This window comes from Rhincodon typus, chromosome 2 (genome assembly GCF_021869965.1).
Source record: "Rhincodon typus isolate 14 chromosome 2, sRhiTyp1.1, whole genome shotgun sequence".
Classification (NCBI taxonomy): Eukaryota; Metazoa; Chordata; class Chondrichthyes; order Orectolobiformes; family Rhincodontidae; genus Rhincodon; species Rhincodon typus.
In genome coordinates, this window is record NC_063333.1 from 12,215,596 (window position 1) to 12,237,748 (window position 22,153).

Below are 22,153 nucleotides of genomic sequence, written 5' to 3' on the forward strand. Positions count from 1 at the left end.
ACAGCACAAAAGCAAAAGAGGAAGCATATAATGCAGCGAAGGACAGTGGGAAGGCAGAGGATTGGGAAGCCTACAAAGACCAACAGAGGACAATGAGAAAAGTAAGGAGGGAGAAGATTAAATATGAGGGTAAGCTAGCCAGTAATATAAGAGGATTGCAAGAGTTCTTTTAGATATTTAAAGGGCAAAAAAGAGAGGCAAAAATGGACATTGGGCCACCTGAAAATGACAATGGAGAAGTAGTAATGGGGAACAAAGAAATGGCAGCGAAAGTGAACAAGTACTTTATCTCAGTCTTCATCGTGGAAGACATGAGTAACACCCCTAAAATTCAAGAGAGTCGGTGGTGGTGGTGGTGGTTGGGGGCTGGGGTGCGGGAGGAGCAGCAGGGTGGCAGCAGAAGTGAGTATGGTGGCCATCAACAAGGAGAAAGTGCTAGAAAAACTGAAAAGTCTGAGGATGGATAAATTGCTGGATCAGATGGATGACATCCAGAGTTTCGAAGGATTTAGCTAAAGAGATATTGGAGGCATTAGTGGTGATCCTCCAGGAATCACTGGAGTCAGGGAAGGTCCCAGAGGACTGGAAAATCGCTAATGTAGCCTCCTTTTAAAAAGGGAGTGCGGCAAAAGATGGGAAATTACAGGCTGATTAATCTGACGTCAATCATTGGTAAGATTATGGAGTTCATTTTGAAGGATGATATTTCTGAATATTTGGAAGTGCATGGTAAAACAGGGCAAAATCAGCATGGTTTCATCAGGGGAGATCATGTCTGATAAAATCTGTTAAAATTCTTCGAGGAGGTAATGAGCAAGTTAGACCAAGGAGTGTCACTGGATTTTATCTACTTGGACTTTTGTAAGGTGCCTTTGACAAGATGCCGCTCAGGAGGCTGCTGAGTAAGACAAGGGCCCATAGTGTTAGAGGCAAGGACTAGTATGGATAGAAGATTGGCTGTCTGGCAGAAAGCAGAGAGTGGGGATAAAGGGTCCTACTAAGGATGGCAGCCAGTGACTAGTGGTGTTCTGCAAGGGTCAGAGTTGGGACCACAACTTTCCATTTTATACAGTAATGATCTAGATGAAAGACCTGAGGGCATTCAGGCTAAGTCTGCAGATGATACAAAGATAGGTTGATGGACAGGTAGTATTGAGGTGGCGGGGAAGCTGCAGAAGGATTTAGATAGGTTAGGAGAGTGGACAAAATGTAGCAGATGGAATACAATGTGGGTAAGTGTGAGGTGATGCACTTTGGTAGGAAGAATAGAGGCATAGACTATTTTCTAAATGGGGAGAAAATTCAGAAACCTGAAGTAAAAAGGGATTTGGGAGTCCTAGTCCAGGATTCTCTTCAGGTAAACTTGCAAGTTGAATTGGTAGTTAGGAAGGCAAATACAATGTTGGTATTTATTTTGAGAGGACTAGAATATAAAAGTAGGGATATACTTCTGAGGCTTTATAAGGTTTGGATATTCTCCCTGTGTCTGTGTGGGTTTCTGCCATGCAGTCCGGTTTCCTCCCATAATCCAAGGATGTGCAGGTCAAGTGATTGACCATGCTAAATTGCCCATAGTGTCCAGGGATGCGTAGCTTAGGCTTGGGATTAGCCAAGCGAAATACAGGGTTACAGGGATAGGGTAGGGGGTGGATCTGGGCGGGATATTCTCCGGAGAGTTGGGGTGGACTTGTTGGACCAAATGCCCTGTTACTACACTGTAGGGATTCTATTCTGTATTTAACACAGTGATAAAAAGGCCCTTCATTGTCAAGGGGATCAAAGGTTACATGGAGAAAGCAGGAGAATGAGGTTGTGAAACTTACCAGCCATGATTGAATGGCAGGGCAGACCCGATGGGCCGAATGGCCTAATTTCTGCTCCTATGTCTTATGGTCTAATAATACTCAAGCAATGTAACATAATCTAGGATAAGCAGCCCATTTGATTGGCATCTCACCTCAAATATACTCACTCCTTCCATAACCAATGCATAGTGGCAGCTGTGTGCATGATTTACAAGATGCTCTGGATTAACTCATCCAGGTCCCTTCAACATCACCTTGCAAATCCACAACATCTATCACAATGCTGGTTAAAAATTCTGGATCTTCTTTCCTAATAGCACTGTTCAGGCAACTAATGCCCATGGAATGCCGCAGTTCAAAACTACAGTTTGCAACCTCCTTCTCAAGGGCAATCAGGATTGAAAAATAAATTATGGCCGAAACAGCGATGCCCACAACCAGTAAATGAGTAAATCATCTTGCTTCTATGTCCAACGAGAGTGCATCTACAGGGCCACCTGCATGATATCTCTCCTGTCCACGGTTTCCATCAAATCCTTCAATGCAACATCCAAATCATGGAGCCTGTCCTATGTTGTAGAACATAGAATATAGAACTGTACAGCATGGTACAGGCCCTTCGCCCACGATGTTGTGCCGAACTTTTACCCTAAACCTAACGTCTATCTAACCTCCACCCCTACCTTATACTATCATCCATATGCCTATCTAATAGCCGCTTAATTGCCCCTAATGAGTCCGACTCCACTACCCTCTCCAGCAATGCATTCCACGCCCCGACCACTCTCTGAGTAAAGAACCTACCTCTGACGTCTCCCCGGTATCTACCTCCACTCACTTTAAAACTATGCCCCTCGTAATAGCTATCTCCACCCGAGGAAAAAGTCTCTGGCTGTCTACTCTATACCTCTGATTATTTTGTACATCTCTATCAAGTCACCTCTCACCCTTCGTCATTCTAAAGGGAAAAGCCCTAGCATTCTCAACCTTTCCTTGTAAGACCTTCCCTCCATTCCAGGCAACATCCTGGTATATCTCCTCTGCACCTTTTCTAACACTTCCACATCTTTCCTGTAATGAGGCGACCAGAACTGGACACAATACTCCAGATGGGGCCGAACTAGACTTTTGTATAGCTGGAGCATAACTTCACGGCTCTTGAACTCAATCCCTCTATTAATGGAAGCTAACACACCATACACCTTCTTAACAACTCTATCCACCTGGGTGGCAGCTTTCAGGGAACTGTGGACATGAACCCCAAGATCCTTCTGCTCCTCCACACTGCCAAGAATCTTTACATTAACCCTGTATTCTGCTTTCAAATTTGTCCTTCCAAAATGAATTACCTCACACTTCTCAGCCCAGCTCTGCATCCTATCAATGTCCCTTTGTAACCTAGAACAGCCCTCCGCACTATCCACAACTTGACCCACCTTCGTATCGTCCGCGAACTTACTAATCCACCCTTCCACTCCTACATCCAGATCATTTACAAACATCACAAACAGAGGACCCAGAACAGATCCTTGTGGTACACCACTCGTAACTGAGCACCATGTTGAATATTTTCCGTCCACTACCACCCTTTGTCTTCTAAGGGTCAGCCAATTCTGAATCCAATCTGCCACATTTCCCCCTATCCCATGCCTCCCTACTTTCTGCATGAGCCTACCATGGGGAACCTTATCAAATGCCTTACTTAAATCCATGTATACCACATCCACCGCTCTACCTTCATCCATGTGTTTGGTCACCTCTTCAAAGAATTCAATAAGGTTTGTGAGGTATGATCTACCCCTCACAAATCCATGCTGACTATCACGAATAAAACTGTGCCTATCCAAGTGATCATAAATCCTGTCTCTCAGAGCCCTTTCCAATAATTTGCCCACCACTGAAGTAAGACAAACTGGCCTGTAATTTCCGGGGTTATCCCTGTTCCCTTTTTTGAACAAGGGAATGACGTTTGCCACTCTCCAATCTTCCGGCACTATACCCGTGGACAGTGAGGATGAAAAGATCATCGCCAAAGGCCCTGTGATCTCTTCCCTCGCTTCCCATGGAATCCTTGGATAAATCCCATCAGGTCCGGGGGAATTATCTATCTTCAGGTTCCTCAAAATTCCTAGACTACATCCTACTCCTTAAGGAACATAAGGATGTTCCTTACTAACATCCACCTCCTGTAGCCTACCAGCCTGTTTCACATTGTCCTGCCCTACAACTATGTTCCTCTCAGTTGTGAATACCAAAGAAAATTATTCATTAAGGACCTCTCCTATCTCTTTAGGGTCCGTACACAAATTCCCTTTACAATCCTTGATCGGCCCCACCCTTTCTCTGGTCATTCTCTTATTCTTCATGTACATGTAACAAGCCTTGGAGTTTTCCTTGATCCTATCTACCAAGGTTTTCTCATGCCCCCTTCGAGCTCTCCTAAGCCCTTTCTTCAACTCCTTCCTGGCTAACTTGTATCCCTCTAGAGCCTTTTCCGATCCTATCTGTGTCATACTTCAATGTTTCTCAGATCAGTGTCACTCCCTACAGAAATATCAGCACCTGCTTCAGCCACAATTCACATCATCTTAAATGAAGGTTAACGTTAAGTAAGTGTGCAAGCTAGCTTTAAGTGGTGTTAACCACTCAGTGACCCCTTGATGATTTGTCCATGAAATCAACAGTGAAGTGAAAATTGGCAGGACTCTGAACAGCAGGCAAATTTGCACTGTAATCAATGCGTTTGGGAAAAGAGGGTCTAAATTGCAACTGTTAGAACATATTCCTGCCATAATTTCCATTTCTCTTCCTCACACCAAAGGGTGACAAAGACGGACATTTATGCTGATTAATCTTAAACTGTTAAATTGTGTTTCATCACAACAACCATTACAATTCTCTGTTCTCCACAATCAAAAGTACCTATCCCTCAAGGTAAAGTCAAAGTTTCAGGTTCACTTTCTCAGGACAACAAAGAGAAGCAATAACTCTTAGCTGTGCTGTGATGCCCACTTCATGAGAATTAATATCTAAAAAGTCAATTCTCAGTTCCTATTCTCATTGAACCCTCTTCTTGTTTAATAATGCTCTTATAAAGTGCCTTGGAATGTTTTATTAAGTTGAAGGTGCCATATAAATCTAAGTTGTTTTTGTTTACCTCTCACTTCAAACAGAGTTTACCGATTTCTTTAAATCAAATTTGAACATTTGCGGTGATGTTTCTTCCACTTCTTCAAATCCTATGTCTAACCATCCCCATCTTAGGAAATCTGACAATTTTTTTTCCTCAAATTAGCACCATTTCTTTCCCTCTCTTATAAATGAGGTGATGGATGAAGAAAATTTAGATAGCTCTTCTGTGTCTTTTCTTTAATACGTCTATAGGTTTTCATGTCCTCAAACCATTGAATTGGATTACTGCCTCATTATGACAGACAACTAATTTCTCTCATTATTAATTGCTGTCAAACAACATGAGACTCAAATCTTCATTGGCTCAAAAGTTCCAAAATTTGAATAGTTTCCATACCTTGAGAGGTTAACAGCACCTCTAGTGTATGCTTGGTTACACAACTTCTGTCTCTTCATCCCAAACCTTCATCTCCCCTTTTAGTTTAGCAAAATCATGATCAGTGCTTTTCTGAAGTTTCCTCTTTTTTTCCCCTTCTCATTTCCTAAAATGTTTTAAAATAGGCCATTTCATCCTAGTTCACATTTTCCTAGGAACTGGTCGAATACCCTTTGCCGTCCTAATTATTTCCTTAATCTAAATATATTTAAACTTCCAAAATTGTAATTAGAAATGATCTAATCAATACTTTCTGCTATTTTTATTTTCCCAATTCACAGGGTAGCTTACCTAAATAAAAACCAACCAAACTTCAGATGCTATAAATCCAAAACAAAAACAGAAATTGCTGGAAAAGTTCAACAAGTCTGGCAGCATCTGTGGGGAGAAATCAGAGATGATGTTTTGAGTCGATGACCCTTTCTCAGAACTGATGGTAGCTAGGAAAATGTCAGTTTATATACAGAAGATTGGGTGGGGACAGGGGTAAGGAGTAAACGATGGGTGGGGATGCAGCCCAAAGAGAGAGAAGAACAGTTAGATAACGATCTAGCTAGGCGCATGAATAGCTATTAATGGAGACTGCTGGTGGCTAACAATGGGTTGTATGTAATAGCAGACTATGTGATAACAAGGCCTGGTGTGTCGGAGTTGGGGTAAGGGCATGGGAGAGCGCAAGCTGAACTCGATATTGAGTCCAGAAGGTTGCAGGGTCCTCAAGCGGAAAATGAGGTGCTGTCCTTCCTCCATGCACTGAATTTCGCTGGAGCACTGTAGCAAGCCTGAGACAGTTCTGAGGAAGGGTCACCGGTTCCAAAATGTTAACTCTGATTTTTCTTCATAGATGCTGCCAGACCTGCTGAGCTTTTCCAGCAACTTCTGTTTTTGCTCCTGAGAAAGAGATGTTGGCCAAGGAAGTGAGTGGTGTGTTGAAGTGGACTAGGTGTTGACTGGGTGACCACTTCGCAGAACACCTACATTCTGTCCGCAAAAAAGATCCTGAGCTTCTAGTTGCCTGTTACTTCAACACACCACCCTGTCCCCTGGCCAACACCCCGTCTCATTTTCCACTTGGGGACCCTGCAGCCTTCTGGACTCAAAATCAAGTTCAAAATCTTCAGGGCTTGAGCTCTGCCATGTCCTTAATCCAAACCCTACACATCAGGCTTTGTTACCACATAGTCTGCCATTACGCACAATCCATTGTTAGCCACTAACAGTCCCCATTAATAGCTATTCGCCCTCCTAGCCAAACCATTATCCACTCCTTTGTCTGTCTAACTGTTCTCTCTCTTTGAGGTCTATACCCACTATCGTTTACTCTTTACCCCCTCCCCCACGCGATCTTCTGCATATAAACCAACATTTTCTTAGTTACCATCAGTTCTGAGGAAGGCTCACTTGACTCAAAACGTCAACTCTGACTTCATTCCACATATGCTGCCAGACCTGCTGAGCTTTTTCAACAATTTCTTTTGTTAAAAGGGTAGCTTTCTTGCCAAAAATTACTAGTGGATTTGCACATTAGTAATCCAGTAGATTGCTATTCTTAATTTAGCAAACTCTGGTCTGATATTATTCACTAATTAAGGAGCAGTATTTTGTAAATTATGACAATGTTTTGTAAAAACAGATTTAATCACTTCTAACTTATTCCTAATGTAGTGAATTTCAATCATGGTCTCCTCATTTCTATTTAGTTCTTTTCTGCAACATTTAAGAATGCTTTTCAAGAAGTTTTGTAATATTTTGAAATGTTTTATTAATATCTCATACCAATGTCACATCGACTCTTATAATAGAAATCCAGAATACTGACTAGATTATATTATGTATTCCCACAACACTTGATAGAACTGTGATACAACCAAAATTAAGCTACAACTTAAAAGAGAAATGCGCATGATGAATTCTTACTCAGCAAAGAAAAATCAGTGATCTCTTCATAATAAACTTGGAGAAAAGCATCACCCCCTGAGAAGTAATGAAATAAACAATAATTATATTACAATAATTAAATGACTGTTGTCCTACCATTCACTATTAAGGAGGCTGCGGTCAGTTGATCCCCAGAATCACAGGTATATTCACCAGAATCTTCTAGCTTTAGGTTATGAATAAGTAACTCAAGGCAAGAACCTGTTTGTCTCAATTCATACTTCTCACTTTGATGAATTATCGTGAATCCTTTCCTCCATTTCACTGAAGCATTAGGTTTAGTAACCTCACAGTGTAGTATGGCAGTACATCCCTCTTCAGCTTCTTCATTCTGAAGCCCTTGTTTGAAAAGTATAGGAGCAGCTAAGGGAGACAGTAGTTTTGTTTGGAAATGTAAATTACTGTGTAGCAAGTCAAGTTCTTTCCAAGCACATTAAAAGTCAAAGGAAACATAAAGTTAGTCTTGAATTATTCACTGAGTTCCAAAGAAGGGTCATAGAAGACTTGAACTGTTTGTTTCAGATTTCCAGCATCTGCAGTAATTTGCTTTCATGAAGTTATTCATGCTGATGTGTTCAGTTAAGACAAAGAGAGGACTTCAATGAGCCACTAGTGTTGTGAAGATGCTTCATTACTAATATTTTTTGAGCACTCACATTTAAAGGATTGTAGGAAGTGGAGTGTCATTCCCAGACATTTGTGTTTTTAAAAAAAAGGTATTTGTTTAAAGACACTTGGTAATTAAGTTTGGGCTTATTTGCTGGAAATCACACACCTGGCTTTACTTTTAACTTTTCCATGGACAGTGTTAGGACTTCAGTTGAGGCATTGACCTTGCTGAAAGTGAGAAGCTATACAGTTCATGCTTTTCTGAGGAAATATTTTAGAGTTCAGTGATAGACTTGAAAAACTGATGCACAAGTTCCCCTGAAAAAACTTCTGAATGAACTGCATCAGCAAAGGTCCCAGCAACAACCGCCTGCATTTGGTGACATCCAGCTATGTGTGCCAGGACACCAGTTGAAAGCCATCTTGAATGTCACATACCATATTTTTATTTCCTTCAAGAATCAACAATTATTGATTAAAGTATTGATCAAAATTAAGCTCTGTAGAAAAAGTATATTTTCCCATGAAATGGTGTGTCTCTCTATGGGGCGTGTTGTTAATTTAGAAGAGTAAATATACTTTCACATTTCTAATTATATATTAATCAGCTTTATATCTTTGCCAAATGAGTCCTTTTTTCACAATTAGTCAATAATTATGTTGTTTCTTAAATAGGCCTGATTGATAGATCTTTTTATTCTAAAATGAACATAAAATGTATGATTGGCCAAATCAATAATTGGGTAAAGTATTTGTATCCAGTGGAGTGGTGGGACTAGAGAGCAACAGTGCATTCTATGACTTCAGTTATAACACTAGATTTTCAAACATAAGCCCATTTGAGTACGCAGAAAATAATGCATTCTAGCAGTTTGAATATTATTAACCATTATCAGATATCTAAAATATCTTTAATATGCTAGTAATATCTCAGATAATGCCACCATCATCATTTTTACTTTGTTTTCATCAAGGTTCTGAATTTTCCATTTTTAAAAAAATTTTCACTTCAAAGCAATGGGATGTACTGACGTATACGTATACACAATGCAACTGATGTCTCATAACTTATCAACACAAAGGCGGCAAAGGAGGCCAACAGGACTGATTAAGAAAGGGAAAAGAGTACAAGAGTAAGCTTGCAGGAGACGTAAAAGCTAACTTAAGTTTCTATAGTTATATGAACAGAAAAAGATTGGTGTAGCCAAATATAGGTTCTTTCCAGTCAGAAACAGAGGAATTTATAACCAGAACAAAGAAATGGCTGATCAACCAGATGTATGCTTTGGTTCTGTGTTCACAAGTGAGGTCACAAATAACACATCAGAAAAGGGAACACATGGTTTGGTGAGAGTGGGTATTGTGAATTTAGCAACGCCTGAGCATAGTAGAGTAAATGGTAGACTCTCAAAATTGAAAATGCATTCACTGACATTGATTACTTGTTTGAGGTTATTTAACTGCTGGAAGCAACAAGGTCAAGGTTAAGGTTAACCTAGATCTAATCTCTAATGTGCATCTTGATCTAGATGTTCTGATGAAAAGCACTGGGCTTGAAACATTAACTTTGCTTTCTCTCCACAGATGCTGTCAGACCTGCTGAGTTTCACCAGCAATTTCTATTTGTTTCATATGTCCAGCATCCACAGTTCTTTGTTTTATTTTAATAAGAGAGCATCCTTGACCACATCTGCCAGCTTATCAACGCAAGCTTGTAGAGGCTAACAGTGCAGTTTTGATGTTATTCAAATCTTATTAGCAAGTTTAGTACTAATACATGCCAGTGTAATTAGCAAAGGAATAAAGGTACATCTCAATAAATCATCAACACCTATTTGAAGCATGGCAAATCTCAAGTTGAGATGCACATTACGAATATGTGCTAACAGGAGGAAAAATAGCTGATTTCTAATTAATAGCTATATATATAGCTATATAAATAGTATCTTAATGTGCACAAGTATACTATAGGAGAACAAGAAGGAAGCTACAGCTCCAACAAGACATCCACAACACCAGGAGTTATCGATCAAACAAATGTGGGATCAGACATGTTACAGAAAGAGTTTTGAAACGGTCAACTCCATAAAATATTCCATAACGTAACGCATTATTATTTAATTATATGCAATGATTCGTGTCTTACCCTTCACTTTTAAGCAGGCTGTGGTCTGCTGATCCCCTGTATCACATGTATATTCTCCAGCATCTTCTACTTTTAGACTGTGAATCAGTAGCTCAACATACGGACCTTTTTGGTTCATTTCATACTTTTCATTTGGATGAAGTAGCAGAGATCCCTTCTTCCAATTCACTGGAGCATTGGGTTTACTGATCAGACAATGAAGACTAGCTGTACTATCCTCTTCAGCATTCGCATTCTTAAGTTCTTCTTTGAAAAGCACAGGCAGAACTAAAAGAGAAGGTAATTCAATTCATAATGATATAGTTCAATCAACATCCAAGTTTAAGTGTCCATTATAAATGTTAGTGAATGGGTGAATGGATGGATGGACGACAGATGGACGTGTGGGTAGGTGGATGGATGGATGGAAGGACTGATGAATGAAGGAGGTGAGACGGGTACTGATGTGTGAGTACTTAGGAAGTCAGTACTACAGTTATTCAAGAACCTGTCTAACATGTTAGAGTGGGAGGCTTTTGAGGATCATCCTGATAGGCAGGGGTCTATTAAATGTTCAATTTCCCAGGTAATTCCCATGGAGGTCAGTCAGATTAATGCAGCATCACAACACACATCTTGGATCACATATGTTGTCTCTTACAGTCAGGGGACCAGATGATCTGGACCACTATCTTCTTTTTCAAAAAAATCCAGGATATGAGCAATACTGGCAAGGTTTCCATTTGTCATCTATTCCTAATTCAAAACACCAAAAAATAAACAGTGGTGTATCTTCTTGAAGGCTTGATAAAGCTGTGTGGATTTTATAAAACTTCAACGATGGAAGATTAAAAATCCGCAATTTTCAATCCATGCAGTCAACATAGGACAAGGATGGTGGCTTTCATTTCCTAAAGGAAATGCAGGTTTTCACAAAAGCCTGATGACATTCTTCATTACTCATTCAAAGTATGTGGATGTCATTGACAAGAATGCCATTACTGCCCATCTCTACTTGCTCTTCAGAATGTGATGGAGAGGTGCCATTTTGAAACAATGCAGTCTGTGTCATTAAATTACTCCTATGTGCTAGTAGACAGCGAACTCTAGGATTTCAACCTAGTGATGATAAAATAATGGCAATGCCTTAACTAAACAGAGTCAGCCTGTCTGGATTAAAAATCAAACAAATCCTGACAGTTAACTGTCAATCAGCATTTATGGATGCATTTCTGTTGGCAACACCCTTTCCAAACAGAATGTTAATTCTAACAGAATTACTGTCAAGGAATCAGTAATTTCCTGCCCTGTAGTAAAAATATTGGTTTTCCCTGAATTAGTTTTCTTGTCAATTGTCCTGATGAATGCAAGACAAAAAGCTTTTGACAGAATGTGACATTTTCCAGCAATACCAAAGATATGGCAATATATTTACAATTCAGGATGCTGTGTGGCTTGGAAGAGAACTTAACGTGATGGCATTCCCATGCACCTCCTGCCCTTGGTGGTACAAGGTGCAAGTTTGGGTTGGCTTACTGTAGAGGAAGGTAAATTGTTGTAGTATATTGCGTGGACAGTACATAGTACATCTACAGCGCACAATCCATGTGGTGGCAATAAAGTTTTACAGTGGTGAATGGGGATCCGATTAAGAAAGCTCCTTTATCCTGGAGGCTGTGATGTTTTCAGTGTTGTTAAAGCTGCATGCATCCAAGTAAATAGTGAGTATTCTATCATACTCCGGCAGTTATGAGGAACGGTCACTGGACCCAGGACGTTAACTCTGTTTTTTTCTTCACAGATGCTGCCAGACCTGCTGAGCTTTTCCAGCAACTTTGTTTTTGTTCCTGATTTATAGCACCCATTTTGTTTTTTTATTTCTGAAGATTCAAGGGTTGTGTCACTGAAATAACAATGCCTGCAATATCTAGATGACTGTGTCAATTAGGTTTTTGGTCAATAATTGTGGAATGATGATGGGGGATTCAACAATGATTCTGAACTTGAATACCACAGGCAGCTGATTACATTTTCTCTTGATGTGGAGACGCCGGTATTGGACTGGGGTGGACAAAGTCAGAAGTCACACGACACCAGATTATAGTCCAACAGGATTATTTGAAATCACAAGCTTTCAGAGCGCAGCTCCTTCATCAGGTGAAGTGAGAGTGCAGAGCACACAGATACAGAATTTATTGGCAGAGAAATCAAGGGCAGAGAGATCAAAAGATGGTGAGTAGAGTGTCGAATAATATGTCTCTGCAGGTAACCAAGAGAGTTATTCCAGTCATTTAGTTTGTCTCCAGCTCTACCTTATTTTTAATTTTTTGTAATTATCTGTCTGCCTCTTTTAATTGGATTATAGGTCATCACTTCACTTGTTATTCAGCTGTTCACACTTTACTCACACCACCTGGAAATTCACAAGGGGAACTAATGTGTGATTGAGGTGTGCATAGATTAGTGGTGCTGATGCTTGCAGCTTGATTCCTGCCTGCACCGTTATTTTTCAACAGCTGGCCAATTAGCTGCCAAAGCAGATTGAGGGTGACTGGGCACTCTGAGGATGAAGACAACATTTCTGGCAGTAGCCACAGGATTGGCTAGTTTTTTTTTGTTCATTCATGGGATGACAGAATCACTGGCTAGGCTAACATTTATTGCCTATCCATAATTTCCCAGAGGACAGTTAAGAGTCAACCACATCATTGCTGCAAGTCTGGAGTCACATGTAGGCCAGACGAGGTATGATTGGCAGTTTCCTTCCCTAAGGGGCATTAGTGAACCAGATGGATTCATGATCATCATTAGACTCTTAATTCTAGATTTTAATTGAATTCAAACTCCACCATCTGTCATGGCGGGATTTGAACACAGGTCTCCAGAACATTACCTACAGTCCAGTAATAATACCACTAGGCCATCACCTTCCCATAAAGTGTTAATTGATATACTGGTACCCTTTTTAAAGTGTTGCCAGTATTCATGGAACGCAGCTGAAACCTTTCCAGGCTCAAACCTTTCATGACTTCACTGAAGCAAGCCTTTCCTGAAGAAAGCCATTCCTGTCGTATGTCTTCCTGAAAATCGCCATGCAGTCCAGACCTGCCCATGGGAGAAGGCTTATTGGTCAGCAAAGCAGTCATTGTGAAGGCTAGAATAATAAGGTGCTTGTTGGCATGGCAAAAGAAAGATTCTGGGTGGCTCCACAGTTCAGTGACATCTTCCTGCAGGTTCTCCTCCAGTTTATTCAGAAAAGGTGGGAGGTCCTCTTCTCCGGGGAAAAGAGGAGGAGGTCTCCTGAACTAAGGAAAACAGACGTTATAGCGGAAGTCAGTTAATGTGGTGTTATCCAGAAAACTGGACAGTAGAGCTGCGTGCATGAGAATGACCTTATTCAGTTTGTCTAGCTGAGTAACAAATTGCCCAACACCTTGGTTCCTTCAGGGATTTACAAATAGAAAAGAATGAGTGTTTAGCTGTTGGAAAAGAATTCACCAGCAAGTGGCAATGGGGTGACATAGAGCAGCTCCTGCAAAAGAATTGAGCACGACTCAGTAAACAGGCACAAGTCTATCAGTAGCTAACCTTACACACTTCAGTCTTATAATTTCCTAGGTGGTCTTGTATTAAAGCAGTGATCCATCTACAATATCTGCTTTATTGACAGCTACATATAAACATACTGTACTGTGCTGAAGACTTGTCCTTCAGAGACTTTCACCTTCCAAGGTAAGCTGGGGAGCTGACCAAAAAAAATCTATACCTCAAACTATATAGTTTGTTACTTGAAAATTTGCGCACCTTACAAAGTTAACAAAGCGTTTGTTCCCTCATAGCTGTCAACGTGCCTTTCATCAATATGATACAAACTTATTTGTGCTAAAAGCAGTAAGACTATCTTTTAACTTTCTTCTTGTAATGTAGCTCAGCGTAAAAGCCAGTAAACATCCAACCTTTGGACAATCCAGTGAGCTGCTGCAAAGGTGGGGGGGCAATTAGCATCCATAGCTAATGTTCAAATGAAGTTAAAACACAAAATTATAGGCTCTTGTGGTGTAGTAGTAGTGTCATTGCCCTAGAACAGGAAGCCCAAATTCAAGTCCTACCTGCTCCAGAGGTGCGTAATAACACATCTGAACAGGTTGATTAGAAAATATTTTTTAAAAAATACAAAGTTACTCAGGCCTCTCAAGACAGGCTTACAGTGAACAGAGCAACCATTCCACAGATTTGTTACCTTTGTTAAGGGGAAAATTAACTGTATTTTCCTCCACCCAAGTGCTTAAACAATTGCCAAAAATGTACAGTAAAATTCAGAATTCTCAAAGAAATATGCATAGCTCAACCCTTACAAATAATAAAGATGACTGATGTAATGTCTAGCTCAATGAGCTTAAGTGATGAACATTTTGAAAAGTTTAATCACTGAGTAACAATTATTGACCTACCCTTCACATTTAAAGATGCAGTTGTCTTTTGATCTCCTGAATCACATGTGTACTTTCCAGCATCTTCAACTTTTAGGTTATGAATAAGTAATTCAACACATGAATCTATTTGCTTCATTTCATGCTTCTCACTGGGATAAAGTACCACAGATCCTTTCCTCCATTCTACTGGAGCATCCAATTTAGAAATCTCACAATGCAGAATGGCCATACAGCCCTCTTCAGCTTCTTTATTCTGAAGCTCTTGTTTGAAAAGCACAGGAAGGGCTAAGAGATACAGCAATTTAATTCACAATAAACTAGATTATTTCAATTAAATTCTAATTGATTCATGAGTATCAATACCATTTCAAACAAGTTCACTAAGACAACAATGTTTGAAGAAGGTTTTCAGTTTTGGGGTTCTGCTACCATTCCTCAATCATCAGACCTCATTCTCATGGTGTTGACCTTAGAACTGATTGTTCAATGCTCTGAACTGATTGTCTTTTGTGTTGATTATTTCTATCATCCTGACATGAAAAATACCATAACTTTCTATAACAATTTAGAATGCTACAAAATCATACACCATGACAACATGTATAACATGTCTTCTACCAATTTTCATTAAGTCTCCATTAAGTGTACCAGATGCAGAAACTCCAGGTGAAATTTTATCAACTTAATATATTTTCCTGGATGTTGCAACAATTTTCAGGTCACAAACCTATTCGCTGGAGTAGCAGGCTCTTTACAAGGGCAAACAGAAGTCAGCTTCTGGACTTCCTGATCAATTAGAGAAAGCAAGCAAAATGGTATACCCACAATATCAAAAGGAAGGATGTCTAATTAAAGAAGAGATAACATGACTTGATAAGATTCAGAGACACAAGGTTGTTGGAGGCAGTCAAGCTGGGCCTTTGAGTTTGGTACCTTTGTTAATCACTGGCAATGCATGGCTATTTGCTCCACAGGAAAATCATTCTTGGATCATGAGGAAGCAGATGTCAGTGCTAACCTGTTGTGATAGCCTGAGCCTCTTGAGCTTGCATACATTGGGACAATTGATCCTCCATTTGTAGACCTTCTGTGGGGATCTTTTCTCCTTCAACCTACACCTCAGTCACTGTGAAGGGGCATATGACTATGGAGATGGTAGTTGATACTCCTTCTGCAGAATCATGTTATAGTGGAAAGCATCCCGCTCTAGACACTCCGCAGGAGGGAATGCTGTAGCCTCATTTCCAGTTGTCATGTCTCTCTGAAGGTTGGCAGGAGGGAATTGCAACTTGAAGCAGGTAAAGTACTCAAAGTGAAGTGCTTTCCATGGAGCTAGCAATTACTATTCAAGCACACTTTGACAGAAGCCTCTAGCTGGGCAGTTTTGCACCCCTTCAGTGTAACAACCTGTCAGCTTAATCAAAGCAGTATCTCCTGTTGTGCTATCACCTTCTCCTAACAGCCACGTTAGAGACAAAGTGTAATGTGCTTATCCCACTTGGAAAGAGGGGTTACACTAGGAAGATATCCTCCATTTGACTCCTTAATAATTTCAACTGCATTCCTGCTTTTGTGATGGGAGTTCCCGACTTCTACCAACCATCCCATTGATAAAACAGAAAGAGGCAGGAACATGTTATAACATTGAACCAAATGCATTTTTCCACTTTTCTTGATTTCCTCCACCTCTGAAGATCTCAGAAAATTCTTCCTCTATTTCTATGTAATTTCAGGCTTCTCTGCATTACTCTACAAAAAGTTCAATTCAGCACAGAATACATTTTCCTGTAAATTTCAAAGTAATGTCATACTATAATATAGACTGCAATTTCAATTTCCCAAAAAGTGCTGATTTTCACAACTTATCTGGTGCTAAAAGAAACATAATACACAATCTTTCTGATGCTAATAATTATGGATAGTGCAGTTGAAGAAATATGAAGAAAAGATAGAGAATAAATTATTCATGAAGTGTCATAGCTTCTGGCCTACCCTTTACTTTTAGAATCGCCATTGTCTGTTGATCCCCTGTATCACATATATATCGTCCAGCATCTTCAGCTTTTAAGTTATGAATAAGTAACTCAACACAGGAACCGTTTTGCTTCATTTCATGCTTCTCACTGGGATGAAGTAGCACAGATCCTTTTCTCCATTCCACTGGGGCATTCGGTTTTGTAATTTCACAGTTCAGAATGGCAGTACTATCTTCTTCAGTTTCCTGATTCTGAAGTTCTTGTTTAAAAAGTACAGGAAGAGCTGGAAAAGACAATAATTTAGTTCATGGTGACGAACATCAGCTAGGATTCAAAATTTATTTTTGGATTCTGTTTTACAAGCTTTTAAATGAGCTCATTTCAAAAATAATGCTTGAGGAAGCCTTTAGCTATCAGAGTTCCATTGCCATTCCTTAACAGGTGGCTTTAGAGTCACAGAGTCATAGAAATATACAGCATGGAAACAGGCCCTTCGGCCCAATTCATCCATGCCAGCCAAGTTTCCTAAACTGAACTAGTCTCTTTTACCTCTATTTGGCCCATATCCCTCTAAACCTTTCCCATCCATGTACCTGTCCACATGTCTTTTAAATGTTGCAATTATACCTGTCTCTACCACTTTCTCTGGCAGCTCGTTCCAATATACACACCATTCTCTATGTGAAAAAGTTGCCTTGTTCCAAGATTTGTTGTTAACTGCTAGAAATCAAATTACTCTTCGATGTTAGCGTAATTACTTCAGTGTCTTAATTTTTGTCAACTTGAATTCAAGAATGTCACAATTCCCACTAATGTCACAAAATGATATAAATTAATGGCATCTAACAAGACAACCAATCTCTTACCCATTCTTAATTTAGTCCTTATCATGGTATCACAAGCAGTTACACCATTCATTGTAACTCCAACTTTCTCAGAATAAGTTTCAATACAGTTTAAAATATAGTTTGCAAATTATAATACTAACATCTTTCAAAGAAATATCACTGCATGCATCAAATACAGATCATGAACTAGAAAACATGTAGCAGATTCCCAAAATGTGCTGACTTTCTACATAGACATAGTCTGACATAAAAAGCTAACATTTGAACAAGGGATCAATATTGCCAACTACAATGGACAAAACGGTGGATGAAATTTTATGAGAAGATGGACAATTAACCATTTATTAAGGGTAATGATTATTGGCCTACCCTTTACTTTTAGGAATGCGACTGTCTGTTGATCTCCTGTATCGCATGTATATTTTCCAGCATCTTGAGCACTTAGGCTATGAATAAGTAATTCAACATAGCAACCCTTTTGCTTCATTTCATGCTTCTTACTGGGCTGAAGTACCACTGATTCTTTCCTCCATTCCACTGGGGCGTCAGGTTTTGAAATCTCACAGTTCAGAATGGCAGTACTACCTTCTTCAGCTTCCAGGCTCCGTAGCTCTTGTTTGAAATTCACAGGAAGGACTAAAAGAAACAGTAATTTAGTTCATGGCGATGAACTTTAACCAGAATTCAAATTTGATTTCTGGACACCACCAAATTTCAAAATTAGCTTACTTCAAAAAAGTTGTTTGAGGAAGTCAATCCATATCAGAGTTCTACTGACACTCTTAAAGCTTCTCTAAGAGAAGCTGTTGTCTGTAGAACTATTGGATCAAATTACTCTGCTCTTGAATTTCCAAGAAAGGATCCCTTACCAATCCAGCAAATTACCAACCTATTTTACTTACTGGTGTTTGTTGTAAATTACTAGGATTATTAGTCAGCTAATAAGACATTATGAAGGGCAATGACATCCTTATTGACAGCATGCGTTTCCTAAAGTTGATCAACAGAATCACAAATTGTCCTGACTATCTCAATCTGACCTATAACGTTGACAAGCACATCACCACATATTGAGCTATTTTGGATATTTCAAAGGCTTTCAGTTGTGTGGCACACACAATGCTACTGTAAAAACTAGATCATTAGGTAGTCTGAGGAAATACCAATAACATTACTTTTTAGCAAAAGGCCATGATGTGGAGGTGCTGGTGTTGGACTGTGGTGGACAAAGTCAAAAATCACAGGTGCCCAACCAAGGGGCAGTGCTTCGAAAGCTTGTGATTTCAAATAAACCTGCTGGACTATAACCTGGTGTTTTGTGATTTTTGACTTTATCAAAAGGCAACAGAGTCAGAGTGAATAGTGAAGCCATAAACTGGAAACTAATCTTTAGTAGATGCCATAACTCACATCCTGGGCTTCTAATTGCTTTTGCTCATTATAAATGATATCGATGGTGGAATATCAAGCCATGTCAGACATTTTGCAGATGACTGTCTAGTCTACAGAGCAATTACCAAAGAAGCAAATAATCTTTACAAATGGGCTGAGATATGAAGAATAAAATTCAAGGCAAAGAAATTCAACATCACGCGAATCAGCAATACTCAACTGTTCATCAATATCAACCATTATCATCAAGCCAGGGGATCAATCCTGGTTCAATGAAGAATGCACGAGGGTATACCAGGAGCAGCACCAGGCATACCTGAAGATAAGGAGTCAACCTGGTGAAGCCACCTAACAGGGCTACTTGCATGCCAAACACCATAAGCAGCAAGTGAAAGACAGAGCTGAGCAATCACACAACCAAGAGATCAGATCTAATCTCTGCAGTCATGCCACATTCAGTCATGAATGGTGGTGGACAATTAAACAACTCATTGGAGGAGGAAGCTCCACAAATATCCTGATCTTCAATGATGGAAGAGCCCAGCACATCAGTGCAAAAGATAAGGTTGAAGCTTTCGCAGTAATTTTCAGCTAGAAGTGCCGAGGGAATGATCCGTCTCAGCCTCTTCCAGTGGTTCCCAGCATTATAGGTACCACTCCACACGATATCAAGAAACAGTTGGAGACACTGAATACTGCAAAGGCTATGGGCCCTGACAACATTCTGGAAATAATACTGAAGACCCGTGCTCCAGAATTTGCAGCTCCCCTGGCATCTACCCAACAATGTGAAAAATTACCCAGGAATGTCCTGCACGTAAAAAGGAGGACAAATCCAACCCGGCCAATTATCACTCCCATCAGTCTACTCACAATCATCAGTAAAGTGATGGAAGGTGACATTAATAGTGCTATCAAGCAGCACCTGCTCAGCAATAACCTGCTCAGTGATGCCCAGTTTGGCTTCCACCAGGGCCACTCAGCTCCTGAGCTCATTACAACCTTGGTTCAAACATGGACAAATGAGCTGAATTCCAGAGGTGAGATGACACTGACAGCACTTGACATCAAGACTGCATTCAATCAAGTGTGGCATTGAGGAGCCCTAGCAAAACTGGAATCAATGGGTATCAGGGGGCAAACTCTACACCTGTTGGAGTTATTCCTGACACAAAAGAAGACGGATGTGGTTGCTGGAGGTCAGTCATCTCGGTTCTAGGACATCTCTGCAGGAGCTCCTAAAGCTAGTGTCCCAGGCCCAACCATTTTAGTTATTTCATCAATGACTTTTCATTCATCATAACATCAGAATTGGGATGTTCGCTGATGATTGCACAATGTTCAGCACCATTCACAACTCCTCAGATACTGAAGCAGTCCATGTTCAAATGCAACAAGACCTGGACAATATCCAGGCTTGGACTGACAAGTGGCTAGTAACATTTGTGGTGCACAAATGCCAGGCTATGACCGCCACCAATAAGAAACAATACTGCAGCGAGTAACCACCCCTCATTCCCCAAAGCCTACCCATCATCTACAAGGCACAAGTCAGGGAGCAAACTCTCCGGTGGTTTGAGTCATACCTGACACATAGGAAGACAGTCACAGTTTTTGGAGGTCAGTCATCTCAGCTCTAATACATCTCTGCAGGAGTTCCTCAGGGTCGTATTCTAGGCCCAACCATCTTCAGCTGCTTCATCAACAACCTTCCCTCCATCATAATGTCAGAAGTGGGGATGTTCACTGGCAATTGCGCAATGTTCAGTACCATTCGCGACTCCTCAGATATTGAAGCAGTCCATGTTCAAATGCAACAAGATCTGCACAATATCCAGGCTTGGGCTGACAAGTGGCTAGCAACATACATGCCACACAAATGCCAGGCTTTGACCATCGCTAACAAGAGTCAATCTAACCACCACCCCTGACATTCAATTATGTTACCCACTATCAACATCGTGGGGGTTATCATTGACCAGAAACTCAACTGAACTCACCACACAAACACAGTGGCTTCAAGAGCAGGTCAGAGGTTAGGAATACTGCAGCAAGTAACTCACCTCCTGACTCCCAAAGACGGTCCACAGTCTACAAGGCACAAATCAGGAACGTGTTGGAATATTTCCCACTTGCCTAGATGGGTGCAGCTCTAACAACACTCAAGAAGCTTGACACCATTGAGGACAAAGCAGCCCACTTGACTGGCACTACATCACAAGCATCCACTCCCTCCACCACTGACGCTCAGTAGTAGCCGTGTGTGCTATCTACAGGTATTTCTGCTTTCACACATGTTTTATTAATGCAAGTTGTCTGTAACGCGATGGATGAACAGTAGATGCTGTTTGGATAATGTGAACTTTCTCCTGTACATTATAGCAATTTTCTATGGCGATTTTCTATAGCACGAGGTTGTACAAGAACGCAACTATCCTGTAATAGGATAACTACCTGTACAAGATGCACTGCAGAAAATCACCACAAATCCTCAGACATTACCTTCGAAACCCACAACCATTTCGTCTAGAAGGACAAGGGCAGGAGATACATGGGAACACCACCACCTTCAAATTTCCCTCCAAACCACTCACCATCTGACTTGGAAATATATCACTGTTCTTTCACTGTTGCTGGGTCAAAATCATAGAATTCCCTCCCTAATGGCACTGTGGGTCAACTCACAGCAGGTGGGCTGCAGTGGTTCAAGAAGGCAGCTCACCACCACCTTCTCAACGGCAACAAGCGACAGGCAATAAATGCTGGCCAGCCAGCGACACCCACATCCCACATTATGAATAAATATAATTAAACTAAAAAATTCATAAATTCCCCCCTTAGAAGTTACTTCAAAATCCTGTTACTTCGGAATCCGCAAAGTTTAAAGTATGTAGTCAATAAGGAACTTCCAAGGAATCCAAGATGCTTGCGTTTTGAAACAGAATACTCATCAGTTTATAACTACAGTAAAGATAATGATATACCGCACCTTAGTCAGCCACCTCGTGTACTGTATAGCCACTTGAGTTTCAAGTACTGCTAAAAACACTATCCTCCTTGAGAAAGTTTAACACTATGTTTTGTTGTAAGCAACAATTCATGAAATATTAGTATTTTCTAATTGGTCATGTTGCTTGACTGCTGCAGTCTCCAGTACCAAGGAAAGCCCATAGTTTGATAAAAATTTTAACGGACAATTAAATATTTTTAAGTATCTAAGTACATCAAGCCCAATGGTGACCAAGCTAGAAGAGTTCAGAACCAACAGCTCCAACAAGAGTATGAACTCCCACGTCTCCACCAAGAATAATTTAAGGACTGGAACAAACTTCCACCAACCTTATTCTTCATGCCTTCCAAGGACTCACTTAAGGAAAATCTGCTGAACTTAATTAATGCGACCACTGATTGCACTCATTGTGCATCTTCTATTCAATTCTCTAATGGAAGATTACAGAA

General features: G+C 40.3%; 1 protein-coding gene across 1 annotated transcript in view; it reads right to left on the minus strand.

Annotated features, from left to right (window-relative positions):
• obscnb (obscurin, cytoskeletal calmodulin and titin-interacting RhoGEF b) overlaps positions 1 to 22,153 on the minus strand; it is a 583,513-nt gene that overhangs the window by 286,103 nt on the left and 275,257 nt on the right. Inside the window, exons 33-37 of the mRNA XM_048618408.1 lie at positions 17,672 to 17,938; positions 16,471 to 16,737; positions 14,497 to 14,763; positions 10,067 to 10,333; positions 7,408 to 7,674 (exon numbers count right to left, since the gene is read on the minus strand). Coding sequence (XP_048474365.1) covers positions 7,408 to 7,674; positions 10,067 to 10,333; positions 14,497 to 14,763; positions 16,471 to 16,737; positions 17,672 to 17,938 — 1,335 coding nt within the window. The remainder of the gene's footprint in view (positions 1 to 7,407; positions 7,675 to 10,066; positions 10,334 to 14,496; positions 14,764 to 16,470; positions 16,738 to 17,671; positions 17,939 to 22,153) is intronic.